The following is a 17,358-nucleotide window of genomic DNA, read 5'->3' as shown; positions in this document are numbered from 1 at the left end:
CGGAGTTGACGCCCACACATCACATCGCACATCAACTCAAACAAACACATCAAGTACTGCATTCCTACTTCAACTACATCGTTTTGAGACGCGTTTAATAATCCTGGAATGATTCTCCATGAAAAGCTGTTCATTTCTGAAAGAAACGGATTCCACCGCTGTGTGCAAGTAGGCTAAGTTTACTCTGTAAGCATCTGTGAATATTAAACGCAAAAACCTGCGCGAGGACGCACTGAAGCTTTCTTTGTTTAAATTAGCTCAAAATTACTGTCAGATGTAAGTAATTACCTTGACAAACTATACATCATTTAAAAGATCTAAGACTCAAGCTTCCATTTTTGACCTCTGTTTTATTTTCAAAGTCATATAGTGACCGTAATTTGTTAATATGTGTTATGAGTTATGAATATGAAAACCGCGTCGGTACCTTTGATTGTAATATGAGTGTCAGCTGATCTCATTCATAAAAAACTCAGACCAGACAAAACAACATCCCTCAGGGCTTTTAGTTCAAAAGTGTGCAGATGAGGAGAAATATTGATAGATTCTCATATGTCTGTGTCAGATTTCTATACAGAGAAGTGTTTTGGGTGTATTGAATAAAAATGTATCTGAAACATCTGTGTATTTGACAAATGTTGCATTTATTTCACTTCAGCTGTGATAAAGTGTGCAAACACAGAGCAAGCGTCACTGCAGGAAGCAGAAAGTGTCCGACTTCACAACTCCATTTTCAGCTCCTCCCCGCCTGCACGCGGCTACTCTCGCCGATCGGTTGCATCCAGCCGCAGCCGATGTCGAACACACCTCTTAAGTGATCATGTCATGTGCTTCCCTAGTTTCATGTGTCTTGTTCTGATTGGTTCCCTTGTCTATGTGTCATGTTCTCATTGGTTGATCTAGTCACGTGTCCATAGTTCTCATTGGTTCATTGTTTTGTCATGAGGTTGAGTTCTGGCTTTTCATTGGTTGTCATAGTCATGTGTTCCCCAAGTCTCTGTATATATAGTCCTCATGTTTGCCTTGTCAGTTTGTCGAGTTTTGTTCCTGTACGATTGTTGGTGAGTTCCATGTCTCTTGTTCAAGCCAAGCCAAGCCAAGCCAAGCCTGTGTTTATTGGATTTCTGTTCACATTTTGGATTTAATAAACTGTGTTTGGGTTCATCTACAACTTGCCTCCAGTGGAATAGTGCTGTCCCTTTAAGATCTGTCATGACGCAGATCTGACGTGCTGTCACACGCATCTCATTTTCTCACAACTCTTTAAAGGGTTAGTTCACCCAAAAATGAAAATTCTGTCATTAATTACTTACCCTCATGTCGTTCGACACCCGTAAGAGCTCCGTTCATCTTCGGAACAGAAATTAAGATATTTTAGTTGAAATCTGATGGCTCTGAAAGGCCTCCATTGGCTCAATGGTACTCTACACTCTCAAGACCTAAAGACCTACTAAAGACGTCGTTACAAAGTCCATCTCACTACAGTGGTTCTAAAATAATGTTATGAATCACTGAGCCGAATGATGATTCGGATCGCGTGTCAAACCGCCAAACTGCTGAAATTTGGCGATTCAAACCGCTGAATCGACTCAGTGATTCATAACGCTTCGAAGCTACATGATGCTTTGTTTTGAAATCGTCATCACTATGTAAGTCGTTATTTAGGGTTTTTTTGCGCACAAAAACTATTGTCGCCGATTCATAAAGTTATTTTAGAACCACTGTAGTGAGATGGACTCTGTAACAACGTCTTTAGTACCTTTTAAGGGTCTTGAGAGTGTTGAGTACCATTGAGCCAATGGAGACTTTCAGAGGCATCAGATTTCAACTAAAATATCTTCATTTCTGTTCCGAAGATGAACGGAGGTCTGACGGGTGTCGAACGACATGAGGGTAAGTAATTAATGACAGAATTTTCATTTTTGGGTGAACTAACCCTTTAAGTTAATTTAAGACGTTATTTAACTAATTTAAGACTGCTCATTTGATAATACTCGACAAAACTGACATTTTGGCATAATTGTGTGTGTTATTGTTTGTTCAAGCCTCTTTTGGCTTTGTTCTCTTCTGTCTTGTCGTGCTTACATGTTTTAAAAGCATTTGCATGAATAAGAGCATGATCATATAATGTAACGCTACCCAAAGGATGATAGAAAAAAAGATGCTGCTTTAATGGCGTTAAATATTTTTAACGTGTTAAACTGCAAAAAAAATTGCACTAATTTTGACAGCACTAAAATAAATAAAATAAAAAGTAAATTAATCAAAAATTTTAAAAAGCAAGTAAAAACAAGAGAAATATTTTATTCCAACCAAAATGATATGAATCGCAATTATAATTCCCAAACTCATAAGTAGCAGCATTTAAACTGTCCTATTATTAGCAAAGACACTCATTATTACAGACAACACCCAGCTGAGCCTAATCTATCCGATTTTTCTGTCTGTCTCTGTTTCTTTCTGTTTCTTTCTCCACCTTTGACCTGCCACGGCACGAAGCAGAACATCTTTGTTAATAGATGCTCTTGTATGGTTAAAGAGCTCAAGCGATCACCACTACAGGAGGGCATTCTGTAGAGAAAAGATCACTTTCTGCTTGTCTTGGCCGTGGCGGGAGGTACGGGAAGAGAAAGCGGTATTACTCAAGACTTTAGCACTGATAAATGAGTTCACCCATCAGCCCAGAAACAGTCATTTCCCCTTCATTGCACTCCCCATGTGGTTGTCACTGGCATCCCCGGCCGTGCCCCGACTCGGACAGAAAAGCCTTGTTGTCGAACCCAGAGCAAAATTCGGATCCTGTGTTGGTTTACTGGAACGACGCGGTTCATTTAGGACTTGTTTACTTGTGTAAAATGATCATTAATTACGTTTATAAAGGATTAAATTGTTTATTTTCTCCCTTTAAAAAAACGAACAAAACAGAAATAACGTAATGAGTTTGTTCGTGTGTGCGAGTGTGACCTACTGACCTTGACTTCCTCAGCAGGGCACCACATGCACTATTGACCAAACGAGAGGAGATGAGAAATCCTGATGGGAGAGGAGCCCTGACCTTGAAAACACAAGCACACATGCTTCAGGCGGTGAGGTTATCTGAGGTCACGCTCTATTGTAAAGTATGTGTGAGGAGCTCACTGCCTCTCTAATCTGACCTCAGAGAAATGCAGTCCAGCGATGAATCTCTCAGATCAATCATAACAGCAGCGCTGCGTGACTCTTGTTCAGATGTGAAGTCATGGGATATGAGATATAAATATGTGCGTATAGAAGTGCAATTATGAGGCTGTGACAGAGATCTGGGGTCAGATTGTTTCATCTATATTACATCACAAATATTGAACTTGTGTTTAACCCTTAAATGATTTTTGTATCCTGAGGGATATAGACATTTGAGAGCATGGGGGAGGGACACTGAGTGAGTGAGTGAGTGGGACCAATTTCAATACACTTAAAATAAAAACTGTGGTACAACCCTCCATCTTTTTCTAAATATAAAATGACAAGATATAACATTTTAAAATAAAAAGCAATATTTTGAGGAAAAAACTGTAAAATTTAACTCAATATTGGTTGAAAACGATTGACATTATTATATTAAAATGAGTGCTGTTAATCGTGATTAATCGCATCCAAAATAAAAGTTTGTGTTAAGATGTGTGTGTGCTGTGTATAATTATAATGTATATATAAATGCACACATTATAGGTATATATATTTAAATATAAAATATTTATGTATAATATCAATTATATAAATATATATATACAGTATATTCATGCAAATGTTTCTTAAATATATACATGAATGAGTGTGTATAATTATACACAGTACACACATATGTAAACACAAACCTTTATTTTGGATGCGATAAATTGCAATTCATTGATTTGACAGCACTAATTAAATTATAAAAAACATTAAACTGAAGATTATATCTTGCTATCCGGGCCATTGCAAAGTATTAGTTATTTGTTTCTTAATAGTCTCAAATTAGCTAAGTAAATCACTTTTTTTTTAAAGCAAATCTGTCATCGAATCACTTTTCAGATGCTTTTCATACTAGATATTGTATAGCTTCATAAGACTTGGAATATAGTGTACATTACAGGGTTATATAGACCCCTTTTATGGCACTTTTTTGTAGCTTGATAAGACCGTAGTCACCATAAATTGACATTGTATGAAGAAAAATTTGCCTGTATATTCTGCTAAATCTCCTTTTGTTTTCATCTGGGGGAAAAAAATCATACATACTTTGAGCAACATGAAGAGGTGAAGACATAGCATCTCCTTAAATAATAAATAAGTCAGTCTTTTCTCCATTGCGCAGTTAAGTAGAAATAAAAAAAGAGTTTATTTCAACACCATGGTCCTTTTAAATAATGTCATATGCCATAAACAAATTACCTACAGTAAGACAAATTGCAAAAATACAAAAATAATGTATTTTACTCAATGAAAATTAAATGCTTGGTTAAATCTGCAATCTCAAAAGAGAATTATATGTAAATAATGCTTAAGCATGCACAATCTCATGTACAAATCATATAAATATTTACATACATTCAACATGAATGCATTTTTATTCTTGGTTAAAATTAAAGCGCAATGAACTGGAGCCATGTTATGACAAACCCTAATCCAGACATTTTAAAACTGAACAATCCTGGTTTCGAGCATTGTTTTTAGGTTTATAGATATATGATTTTAGTATACAATACATTGCCCCATAGATATTGACATATTTTTAAGGCAAGACACTACAGGTAAATAGGGTGACATTTTTAACTGATAAATATCACAGTACCCCCAGTTGACTAATCAGAGTACATTAAGACAGTTGTTTTGTATTACAAGTTTTCTAAAATTGTGTTTTTATATGCAAATGATGTATTGTTTAATATGCTCTGATTTGTATCATTATAATTTGGTTAAAGTCGGGTTCAAAATTATTTTACATATTAAAGTTAAAGTTTGTATAGGGGTTTTGGATATCTCACTCCATAAATCAGAAAATACCATAAACAGGCAGAAAACAAATCTATATTTTTAGGAATGAAATGATATATAAATCAGGTGAATGCTCTATACCAGGGGTATCCAAAGTCGGTCCTGGAGGGCCACTGTCCTGCAGAGTTTAGCTCCAACTTGCCTCAACACACCTGCCTGGAAGTTTCTAGTATGTCTAATAAGACCTTGATTAGCTGTTACAGGTGTGTTTATTTGGGGTTGAAGCTCAACTCTGCAGGACAGTGGCCCTCCAGGAGCAGGATTGGACACCCCTGCTCTTTACATATACAAAACCCCTCTGTAAAAAGCCTTCTGAATATAGATAGGGGTAAAATTGGAAAGTTTGGGTCATGTAAGTACTACTAAAGTGGAGATTTTTGGCCCAAATAGCCAAAAATATCAAAATTGACCAGTGCTTGGAGGAAAAAAAAACAACAACCAAAAAGCAATGTTTTTTCCTGTAGTGTATTGCCTTAAAGATCAGCCAAGATAACTGATCACATAGGTATTTTGACTAAAGGTTTATTTCTAAATGGTAAAGAATCAGTGGGTCATATTTGATCAGTTAGAACGAAAACAAGATGAATGTTTAATGGTAAAATTGATGTTCCTGGAGGACGTTTTACTTTGCGTAAACAGACTGGTCAGGAGATTGTTAATTTCTGTATTTGTATTTGGTTTTGAGATTGTTTGAGTTCATTTAATCCACATCCAGTGGCTCCCAGGGCACTGTGACCCTTCTAACCTCACACTCGAATCCACGCATCATTGGCACTCCTAGTGGTGGCGTCGGTTCCTGCTCTTGCGGATCTCTTGGACATGCTTCCATTTGCCCTTCTGTTTTTGCTTCTTCTCCCTGTGCCAGAGTGTTTCACAGTACTCGTCTAGAGAGCGTGCAGGGCCGCTCAACATGCGCAAATAGTCCTTATAGCGCTGACGGGGTTCAGTCACGGTGGGGTTTTCTGATGATTCCCGTATAGCAGGTTGGTGTCCGTGGAGCTGTCCGTGGTCAAGGACATGCAGAGTGAGGTGGAGGAGGTTACGGGTGAAGCTGTGCTCCTGGGAGGTGCAGAAGTAGGAACCTGCGTCGCTACGCTGGAGCCAACGGATCAGCAAACCTCTCTCGGTTATCAGCACACGCTCGTCTGGTTTGATCTGCAACAAACAGAATCATTAGGATTCTTTCATAAAAATCAACCATATCAATATACTTTCTTGAACACACACACCAACTTAATCACATCCAAACAGTGAATTGATGTCACTTGCTGGGTTTATTCTCATAAATCATTCCACCCAGGAACCCACAGCAAGACTCCCTCAAGGTCAGAGATCAGTCTTTAACCTCTGTGCTCCGCTTCCTGCTGACCTCACATTACACCATCTTGATTGGTCATTACAGTCTTATTATACAAATTAGACAAGCTGACCACATGTTAATGCTAACGAGACAGAAAAGCAGAAGAAAAAGGGGGGTAGAGAAGGTCTTGAGAAATTTCGGGGTCTACTTTCATCTCAGGATGTTTGCGTGATCTATTGCACTGATCTATATGCAAGGTGTCCATCTTTCTGGTCACCTCTGACATACAAAGTGCTCTGTGCATACAAATCAGTCTGTGACCATGCACACAAAAAAATATTTAGAAACAGGACTCATTTTAATTAATCAACCCACTTCAATGAACTGATTCAAAGATGATTTGAATCTTTCAAACCATGTCTTTACCCAAATATGAGAAACCTATAATCATGATTTATATTTTAGAGCTTTCTGTACATATTTCATAGGAATCTGCATACAAAAATTTAATTTTCCCATGCATGTCACACCTTATACAGAGAAAAGTAGCTGAGGATGAGATTTGCGTAATGCTGGAAGTTATAACAAAAATGTACCATGGATCATTCAATAAGACTAACTTACAAAATACCCATTGTGAAAACAAAAAAAGATGTGCAGTATGTGTATATTGGTGCCTTAAACCGAATTTATCCGTGCAAAAAAGCAGATTGTTTAAAACAGAAGAGGGCCAAAAGTACACTATATTGCCAAAAGTATTGGGACACCCCTCCAAATCATTGAATTCAGGTGTTCCGATCACTTCCATGGCCAAAGATGTATAAAATCAAGGACACAGGCATGCAGACTGCTTCTACAAACATTTGTGAAAGAATGGGTCGCTCTCAGGAGCTCAGTGAATTCAAGCGTGGTCCTGTGATAGGTTGACACCTGTGCAATAAGTCCATTTGTGAAATTTCCTCACTACTGAATATTCCACAGTCAACTGTTAGAGTTATTATAACAAATTGGAAGCAATTGGGAACAACAGAAACTCAGCCACGAAGTGGTAGGCCACGTAAAATCACAGAGCGGGGTCAGCGCATACTGAGGCGCACAGTGCACAGAAGTCGCCAACTTCTCATTGAATAGCTACAGACCTCCAAACTTTGTGTGGCCTTCAGATTAGCTCAAGATCAGTGCGTAGAAAGCTTCATGGAATGGGTTTCCATGGCTGAGCAGCTGCATCCAAGCATTACATCATCAAGTGCAATGCAAAGCGTCTGATGCAGTGGTGCAAAGCACGCCGCCACTGGACTCTAGAGCAGTGGAGACGTGTTCTCTGGACCCAATCCAAAGGATGAGTCTGCAGTTGCCAGGAGAACGGTACTTGCCTGACTGCATTATGCCAAGTGTAAAGTTTGGTGGAGGGGGGATTATGGTGTGGGTGTTGTTTTTCAGGGGTCGGGCTTGGCCCCTTAGTTCCAGTGAAAGGAACTCTTAATGCTTCAGCGTACCAAGACATTTTGGACAACTATGCTCTTAACTTTGTGGGAACAGTTTGGGGATGGCCACTTCCTGTTCCCACATGACTGCGCACCAGTGCACAAAGCAAGGTCCATAAAGACATGGATGAGCGATTAGCGAGTTTGGTGTGGAGGAACTTGACCGGCCTGCACAGAGTCCTGACCTTAACTCGACAGAACACATTTGGGATGAATTAGAGTGGAGACTGCGAGCCAGGCCTTCTCGTCCAACATCTGTGCCTGACCTCACAAATGCGTTTCTAGAAGAATGGTCAAAAATTCCCATAAACACAATCCTAAATCTTGTGGAAAGCCTTCCCAGAAGAGTTGAGGCTGTTATAGCTGCAACGGGTGGGCCAACTCCATATGAAACCCTACGGATTAAGAATGGGATGTCATTAAAGTTCATGTGCATGTAAAGGCAGACGTCCCAAAACTTTTGTCAATATAGTGTAAGTGTGGCCCTAAATACTGCTGATATCACAATCTTTTAAATGTAATTGTATAAATCAGTTTGGTTTTATTGGTTGCATAAATTTGGGTGTTTGTTTGATGCTGTCAGTCAAAATAAGACCTTGATTATGTCAGATAGATTTTCACAGATTTCTATTTAGTCAAGTAATTCATATAATAGAATCATTAAAAATAAAATGTATTTACAAATCAATCATCTCCACCAGCTTTAGTTATGTTAATATTCCTTTTTGGCCATTGCACTCTTCAATATCAGTTTCTCCATCCATTTGCCTCCCTTCCTTCCGTTCCTATCTGCCTATTCTTTCTCTCCCTTTCATTTTTTCCTGTTATCTGTGTTTTTGAGTTCTCCTGCTGTAGTCGTGGACTAAATCAATACAGCTGTGCAGTACAGAGAGGAGGGAAAGAAAGCTTCAAAGCATACCAAATCCCTGTAAAACACACACAAACTGTTTACCGCTAGACTGACTAATGCAAATCTATCTACCATCTAAAAGATTCTTCAAGGAAATGCAATAGTCATGATTGCACTAAACAACTTTTTAGATTTGGAATTTAAATTTGGAGTATGACTATAAATCGTACCCTGCAGAAGCATGTCAGGAATTAGAGGAAATAGGGTGGTTTTGCGCTGTCTACAGCACCTGTGACAGCTGGAACTAAAACATAAAGGCCAAGGGCACATGAGTGTCAAGATGAAACGTGTGTGTATGTCATGGAGATGTTCTGGTGTGTGAGTTTGTTGGAAATGAATGTGTGTCTGGGTTTCGTATCTCAGCAGTATATCACACCGTATAACTGCCGCTGAAGGTTTTACTGGGGGGGCAGGAGGAAACTGGCCTCTGATCACAGAAGCAGGTTTAAGCCCAGCATCGGTCTAAGAGCCGGGTCAAAGGCATTAAAACTATGATACGAGGCCTTTGTCTCTCTGTGGCCCGTCCGCACTGCTGGGTCTGGCTGTGGGTTTAGAGAAAAAAAACAAGAGGGTCTGTAACCTTCAGCACAGGATCTGTCTCACATCTCAAATATGAGCTGGCCTGCCGGTGACCCACTATCCTCTGGGAAATTACATTTAGTTGTAAAAAGAGGGTAGTGAAGAGCATAGAAAAAAAGGGTTGTTGAGGGGTGAAGGGGGGAAAGAGAATGAGAGGGAGTGAGAACAGTACTGTTTAGTGCTGGGAATCGATAACAGGTACTTAAGGTTTATAAAATAATACAGGAAGGATTTTACTGACGTTTCGTTACATTTGGTTCTCAGATGTCTGGATTATTCCACCTTCATGTATGGAACATCATAATACTTATCAGGGGTTTTAATGTCTATAAAGCGTTGATGTTGTAATGACAATCAGCATGCATGCTTCATTTTTCATGTCAGCAACGCTTTGCCACTTATGCACTCAAAAATTAATCTTAGTTTAGTGAATTATTTATTAAGTTTTTTTTTTTTTTTTAAACTGCGGTACTTGCCTATGAACATACTTGAAGTATGAACATAGTTAAAATGTGGCCAACTGTGGAACAAGCAATTAATTTAGTTAAAATGTATGAGATTGGTTCACATATAATACATTAGACTTATTGATGGCAAATATTTAAACTAGTGCTGTAATTTGGATTAAAGAAAAACTAATTAATCAAATTTTTTCTGTAATTAATATTTTGATATTGTAATAATTTCAGTTTGGGGGCGGCAGTGGTTCAGTGGTTCATGTAGGTTGTCTACAAACTGGAAGGTTGGTGGTTCGATCCCCGGTTCCACCTGATCAAGTGCCGAGGTGTCCATGAGCAAGACACCTAACCTCAGCTGCTCTCGACGAGCTGGACGGCGCCTTGCATGGCTGACACCGCCGTCGGTGTATGAATGAGTGTATGAATGGGTGAATGTGAGGCAAATGTAAAGCGCTTTGGATGGCCGTAGGTCTGTTAAAAGCGCTATATAAATGCAGTCCATTTACCATTTCAGTTACTCTCCAAATTAATGAAGAAACAATTTTAAAACAGCATATTTTAAATATTTGTTGTAATGGCATCTTTTTATGAATGAAGGCCAGTTTAACTGGTCACTATGAAATATTACATTACAGTATAACTGAAAGCTACCAATTTCAACTTTTATTAGGCTTTAAAAAAATAACAACTTTGAATTGAATTGAACTTAAAACAATCTTACCATAAACCCATTATAATAAATGTTATATTTACCCATGGCCTTCTCTGTTAGACATAAATTGAATAAATGTATCAACACCTTTCTTAACTGCATAAATAATAAATGAAATATAGATTAATCATCATTAAATCTAAAATGTTTTCTGTTCCCGTTGTTCTTTGATGAACATTAATGACAGACATCATCAGTGCTGCTGTCACTTTAAGATCGGCCGCTGCTGAACATGACGCGGATCTGACGCGCATCTCATTTTCTCACAAGTTCATTTAAGATGTTATTTAACTAATTTAAGACTCCTAATATGAGAATACTCAACAAAACTGGCATTTTGGCAAAATTCTCTGCGTTTTTTGCATTTTTTGTTCAAGAGCGAAAGAGAACTCGATGTGTGCACGAGACTGGCGCGCATGTGTGTGTGTCAGGGTGTCCCTCGATTAGTTCCCTAGGTGGTGAATCAGTATATCGTGTACATGAATGTGGACGACTCCCTGATCAGTGCCCTGACTACTGAACTAGGGAGCGGATCTAGGCGCACCCACACAAACAGGACATTGACATACGTTCAACATATGTTCTCTTCTGTCTTGTTGCACTTAGATTGTTTAAAAGCATTTATATGAACAAGAGCGTGATCATATAATGTAACGCTGGGCAAAAATGGAGGTAACACTTTATTTTGATAGTCCACTTTAGACATTCTACTAACTATAAGTAACTTTGCACCTACATGTCAACTAACTGCCATTAGAGTATTTGTAGACTGTCTGCTTAATATTTACTAAAACTTTATTTTGTTGGTCCCCCAACAGACATTCTACTGACTATAAGTAACTTGGCAACTACAATTCAACTTATTCTACTAACCCGAACCCTAACACCTAACCATAACCTACCAGTCTACTGACAGTCAACTAATACTCTAATGACAGTTAGTTGACATGTAGTTGCAAAGTTACTTATAGTTAGTAGAATGTTTAAAGTGGACTATCGAAATAAAGAGTAACCCATATGGATATAAAAACGGACGTTGCATTAATTGCGTTAAATATTTTTAATGCGTTAAACTAAAAAAATTTAACATTTTCCCAGCACTAATATAAACCTAGTTATTGTGTAAAACACATTTTGCTTTATGGTACTATTGCATAAATCCCTTTTTTTATTTTATGTATGACTGATATAAATATGTATCACATATTCAAGTTTATTAGTTTATGTTAAAACTGTGTAATGCAAATGGATGGAAATTTTATATGCAATTGAAACAAAATTCTTTTAAATCTTAAATATGGACCTAAATATTTTTGGGATTGTGTGCTGCCTTCGCATGGCTTTAGACAAAAAATCAATTCAAGGTGTAAGTTTAGGCTTGCCTTTTTTAAAGATAACTTGTTTTCACGAAACGGTTAAGGAACCAAAATCAGACTTGGAACCATCCATTCCCATCCCAAAGTTGTTGTGTTCTCAGCTATGTGGAATATGAAGCATCCATTCTGTTATTGCAACCAGATATTGTTTTTCTCTGATTTGATAAACATTCACACAAACACACAAGCCCTGTTTTCTTTTCTATCATTCATTGTTGTCTTTTACGAGGTGAAGTGTGGGGTGATATTTTAAGATTGCACCACACATGTGAGATTGTGTGTTGCAGGTGTTTTGGGCAGCTGGGCGGTAGGGAGTCGTTTTGTGCTGTGGGAAAGACAGGAGAAAGAAAGGAGGAAAAGAAAAGCAGGAAGGGAAACTAAAATAAAACAAATGCATCATAGCAAGACTAATGTTTACTTGAGACGTGGGACTGCGGGATATTTCCAAAAGCAGGAAACTGCATGTTTCTTCAAGAATTGCATCTATCCTGTGACATTTGTGCTGTGATTTGACCTTCTGCTGTCATGCTTCCCCAAATGTGTCTTCAACTCTCTTACACACACACACAAACACTCCTGTTGGGATTAATTGTTGTGGAGATGGATCAATAGAAGGATATGCTGATCTACCACTCCAGAGTCAGGTCTTGGCCACGGTCTATTCATCACAGCTAAGAAAGACGAGGGACACACGTGGCACAAGGTTAAAATGACCTCTGTATCTGCACTATGAACTTTCATCCACAACACACCCATATCTACACAGTTGAATAGACTCAAATACACAAAAGGAGTATCTTTATCTTAGTAGATAGCATACATATACTCCATCAGAGAGTTTAAGAAATATCTGTAAGATGAGTGTATTTGTATGCATGTCTAAAGTAAAAAAGGGAAACAGTATTCATGACACCCAATAGTCGGAAGTGAAGATGAGATGAGATTAAATGTGTAGGTGTAAAACAGTGGAAGAGAGAGAGATGAATCCACCAGTGAAGGTCACTTCTTGACAGTTCTGCTGTGTTGTGTATCTCCATGTTTGTGTTCCTTTAGTTTTCTGAGCCCCAGGCCATTTTCACGATTACCAACAGAACTGTTGGAGTTCTCTGTCTCTCTGTTACAACACACTGTATAGTAATATGATCTTCAGAATTATGCAACATCTACTTTTTCTAAGCATCAGGGGGTTGAGAGTTACTGTAAATCTATTTCTGGAGTGTTTCCAATCATAAAAAGTCTGTGATCTCAAAAGACATTGTTATGAAAGAGAAAATATGACTGGAATACACCCAGGCTATACATTACATTAATGCTGAATGAAGTTTAAAACACTGCACTACCACATTTTATAGTACTATTTATTTTGGTGAATCAGTTTGATTGCAGTTTATGTAAACAAGCAATTCACTGTCAAAATAAATGATTCAACATTTCATTTGCATGACCCCATGCACTTCTTTCATTTATAGCAAAATATTTAGTTAAATGCTGCTGTTCGTTATGCAGATTTTTAAATGTTTAATTTGGTTAAATTTTATTCTATCACTCCTATTTAGATGATTTTGTGTCAAATATATTGTATGTTCAAATTGCAGAATTAAATTAAAAAATTTTAAAGGGGTGATGAATTGAGAAATCAACTTTCCTTTGAGCCTTTGATATATAAAAGTTAATCGTGATATAAGAATATCCTGCAAGTTTCGGAGCTGAAAACTTCCTTGTTAGTCAAAGAAAAGCTTTTATTGTTACCAGGCCCAGAAAACGAGAGATCTCAGAATATGTCGACCATTGACGTCATAGAATGCAGAAGCGCCGCCTCAAGCCGCCCACCGACTCGTGGAGCTAAATGCGTCACACTACAGAGCAATAAACAAGCCAGTTCCAGCTCACGTGCGTAAGACATTGCACATTTGTTCGCTTCATTTCACCGTGGAATCGATTTTAAACAAGATTCAGGTTGAGACTGGATTTGCAGACAGATTGAGATTAAAACACAATGCTGTGCCTTCAATATTGGATCCAACAGGAATGGTGCAACACACTTATGTGAGTAAAACATGTGTTTTATATGTGATAGTATTGCATTGTTACAGATCGTCTGATATCTATTGATTACATACCTTAACACGCTGTCACAGGCTCTTTTATTTGCGGTGTTATTGATTCATTAGTGATCAGACTCGGACTTGTAACGTTATGGGCCGGGGCTCGCAAAGCCCAACGTCCCGGGCCTATGTGTTTTTCAGACGGGTTACCAAAACGTATCACCGGCCTGCCGACGGGCTATCTTAAATAGTGAAATAACATTCCTTTCTTGCACAGGATTCTTCACTGATCGGGCCCACCAAGTAATAAAAAAAAAAATCCAATCAATCGCGGGTGGATGAGAGATGAATCATTGCGTTTGTTTGGTAAAGGCATTTTTCGAGCCCTGTGAGCGTTTCCCCAGACGCTTTCAAAACAATCCACACATGTACTGAGGGGAGCTTCATTAAATATGCAAATCTTATCCAATCCTAGCCGTGGGCATTTACTTACAAGTCTTCAGTGCGGCACGCCCATCAAAACCGAGCGTTTCTTCTGAGAGCCTCAAAACCAAGGCAGAAAATAGCCTATTACTTATTCATTATGATGTTTTTTTAATTATAAAAACCATGCAAACGTCATAAGTTGACCTCAGACAACAGTATAAAAAAAAGCCAGTTCATAACCCCTTTAATATTCATGCAGATAGTCAGTTTAAAAAAAAATAAGATTCTTAATTTTGTAGTGTAGCTAACTACTAAACAACGGTCATGCTAGATACAACTAGGAATGTAGGTGACTCAACACACACACACACACACACACACACACACACACACACACACACACACACACACACACACACACACACACACACACACACACACACACACACACACACACACACACACACACACACACACAGAATGAGGCAGATGTGTGTTGGTGATACCTCTTGGCGGTGGTCCGTTCCTGGCTTCAGTACGAACCAGCGGATCAAGGCCTGCTGGGATTTTGAAACGCACTCAAGAAAAGAGGAGTTACTCTCCACTCCGTACAACACCTTTTCCTCTACATTCCTCCCAAACACTGCCAGAGAGAGAGAGAGAGAGAGAGCAATCAGTATATAAGAAAGACAGTAAAGGCATTTTTTGGGTTAGCATTGTCCATTAGTTGAGCCCCACAGGACAATGCGGCATCTTAAAACAAAACAGAGCTTTTAGTGCTTTTATGCTCCATATGCGGGCGTACACACCCACACACGCACACGTTGGGTTTCCATGTTTTATGGCAACTTTCCATAAACATAATGATGTTTTATACAGTACAAACTGTATATTCTTTCCCCTAACTCTATACCTACCCAAAATCTACCCATCACAGAAAACGTTCTCCATTTTTACACATCACTTAGTATGATTTATAAGCTGTTTCCCTCATGGGGGCCAAACATGTCCCCACAAGGTCAAGGATTTCAGATCTGGTCACCTTTGTGGGGACATGTTGTCCCCATAATGTAGGGTTTACCTGAACCCCCATCCCCATCCACACCACTCACTCACTCACTCACTCACTCACTCACTCACTCACTCACTCACTCACTCACTCACTCACTCACTCACTCACTCACTCACTCACTCACTCACTCACTCACTCACTCACTCACTCACTCACACACACACACACACCATCATATGCCTCCTTACCATCCTCTGTGTCCCAACAATGGCTGGATGGATCTCCATGTTTGATGTCCTGCCTTCTGGCTCTCCTGTACGCACACATGAAAAAAGCCTTTTATTTAGATTCAGACTCATTTTGATTACATTTCAGACTCCTTGAACAACCAAAACATTCAGAGAGCAAACACTATTAATATTTAATATTGGTAAATACACAATGCTAACATGAACTGTTAATGAAACATAGAAACATCCTTCATGCAAATCCTTCCCAGCTTTTTTTGGTACTTTTTTTAATTTCATGACCTACTAATTGACAACATAACTACAACATTGCATGCTTGCAATTTCTTTTGCACCTTATTTATAATGGAGTGATATACAGCATGTGCCGCGAGCACAGTATAATGGCTGACAGGACAGGGAAAGTTAAGAAAATAACATTACAATAATGACACTGACATTTAGCCTGACAACATCTTATATGACAGCTGTAAAGTGTAGTCTTTATTTAAAGTAAATACAGGCAATCCAAATCTGGGGAAACACAAACAAAACAATGTGCATGGCACGAACAACACCGGACAATGACTGAAAGGAAATGAGGAACTTAAATAGACATGGTGATGCTAAATACAGACAGCTGTGCTTGTTAATGAATGTCCATGACCGATAATGACTGGCGGGAAACTAGAACAAAGGAAACAGGTAACTGAAGAAAGACAAACTCAAGGTGATGATACGCAGGATATCTGGATACTTTAGAACGGTCGTGGGCCCTGTGTCTCACCTGGTTGCCCGTTGACGGCAACATTGCTCAAAAAGTTGCCCCGTGTATAATCACCTTAAGAGTCCATGAAAATCAAACTAAACAAAACATAACCTTGAAAACAGCAGATACTGAATCAGGACAATGCATTTTTCTCAGACACTCTTTACTTAAACTGCGTCTAACCGAAGTGTCAGCAGCTTTCATGCATGTCTGGCAAAATAAAGTCTCGCATCAGAAAAACATAGAATTATGTTGCTGTTGTTGTTTCTTAGACTACACACTCCGTAACCCAAAAGACCCACCAGTTGAGAAACACTGCTGCAATATAACCAAGGCAACAGAGAGCTTACATACTAGACCTGGAAAAGTCATGTGAATTAATCATATTAATCTTTAGAAGTACATTTTTCTTGTTATGTCAAGCTAAAAATATTTAATCCAGTAGAAATTGTGTGAAAAAAATATTTTTTATTTATTTAATTATCACCCATGAAAGCATTACTGGCTAATCTTAAGTTTAATCTTCAGAGTGAGAAAACAGATATTAAGACTACTGTCATGCTATGTATTTTTTTTTTTTAATTCCAAACACAAAAGCAGTGACGCTAGGATTTTAATGAAAACTCTCAGCTCTCTCTGTAATAAAACAGACTTCAATGACAGATATGAATCTTAATGAAGCCGCAAAGTGTATTTCAAACAGAGCCATCTGACAGCCAAACAATCTCCAAAACAAACTCAAATTCCTCTCTCTGTGTGTCTCCCCTCTCTCTCGCTCTTTCTCTCTGCAGGACTGACCTGGCCTCCTTGCGTCAGTGGCGGACCGTAGAGCCGGGGAGAGAAAGGGCAAGAAAACTTCTCTGGCAGCTCACATACATCATCTCAACAACAAAGCAACTTTAATCAATTTGCCTGTCCAGTCCAGTCCCACTACACCCTATGGCACAGGAAAAATCAAATATTTATCATTTTCTTCTCTGTGCTGAACTCCAGGAAACAACTCACCCAGGAGAAGTAGGTCAGAAAGAGGGCACCCACAAAGCCCTC

The 17,358-nt window shown here is 38.6% G+C and overlaps 1 protein-coding gene across 10 annotated transcripts in view; it reads right to left on the bottom strand.

Moving 5' to 3' along the window:
* Window positions 1-3,840: 3,840 nt before the first annotated feature.
* Window positions 3,841-17,358, bottom strand: part of sema3d (sema domain, immunoglobulin domain (Ig), short basic domain, secreted, (semaphorin) 3D) — a 56,678-nt gene continuing 43,160 nt past the window's right edge. For 3 of the 10 annotated variants that reach the window (XM_079825488.1, XM_079825490.1, XM_079825489.1), the window contains exons 16-18: window positions 15,564-15,628; window positions 14,810-14,946; window positions 3,843-6,168 (exon numbers count right to left, since the gene is read on the bottom strand). In XM_079825488.1, coding sequence (XP_079681614.1) covers window positions 5,791-6,168; window positions 14,810-14,946; window positions 15,564-15,628 — 580 coding nt within the window. In that variant the 3' untranslated portion in view covers window positions 3,843-5,790. Of the gene's footprint in view, window positions 6,169-14,809; window positions 14,947-15,563; window positions 15,629-17,358 lie in introns of all 10 variants that reach the window. The other 7 variants (XR_013817199.1, XR_013817200.1, XR_013817195.1 and 4 more) reach the window with 6 other exon arrangements.

The sequence above is a fragment of the Gobio gobio genome (assembly GCF_949357685.1).
Source record: "Gobio gobio genome assembly, chromosome: 9".
Taxonomy (NCBI): Eukaryota; Metazoa; Chordata; class Actinopteri; order Cypriniformes; family Gobionidae; genus Gobio; species Gobio gobio.
Note: the sequence above shows the minus strand (reverse complement) of the source record. Positions and strands in the feature narration are given on the sequence as shown.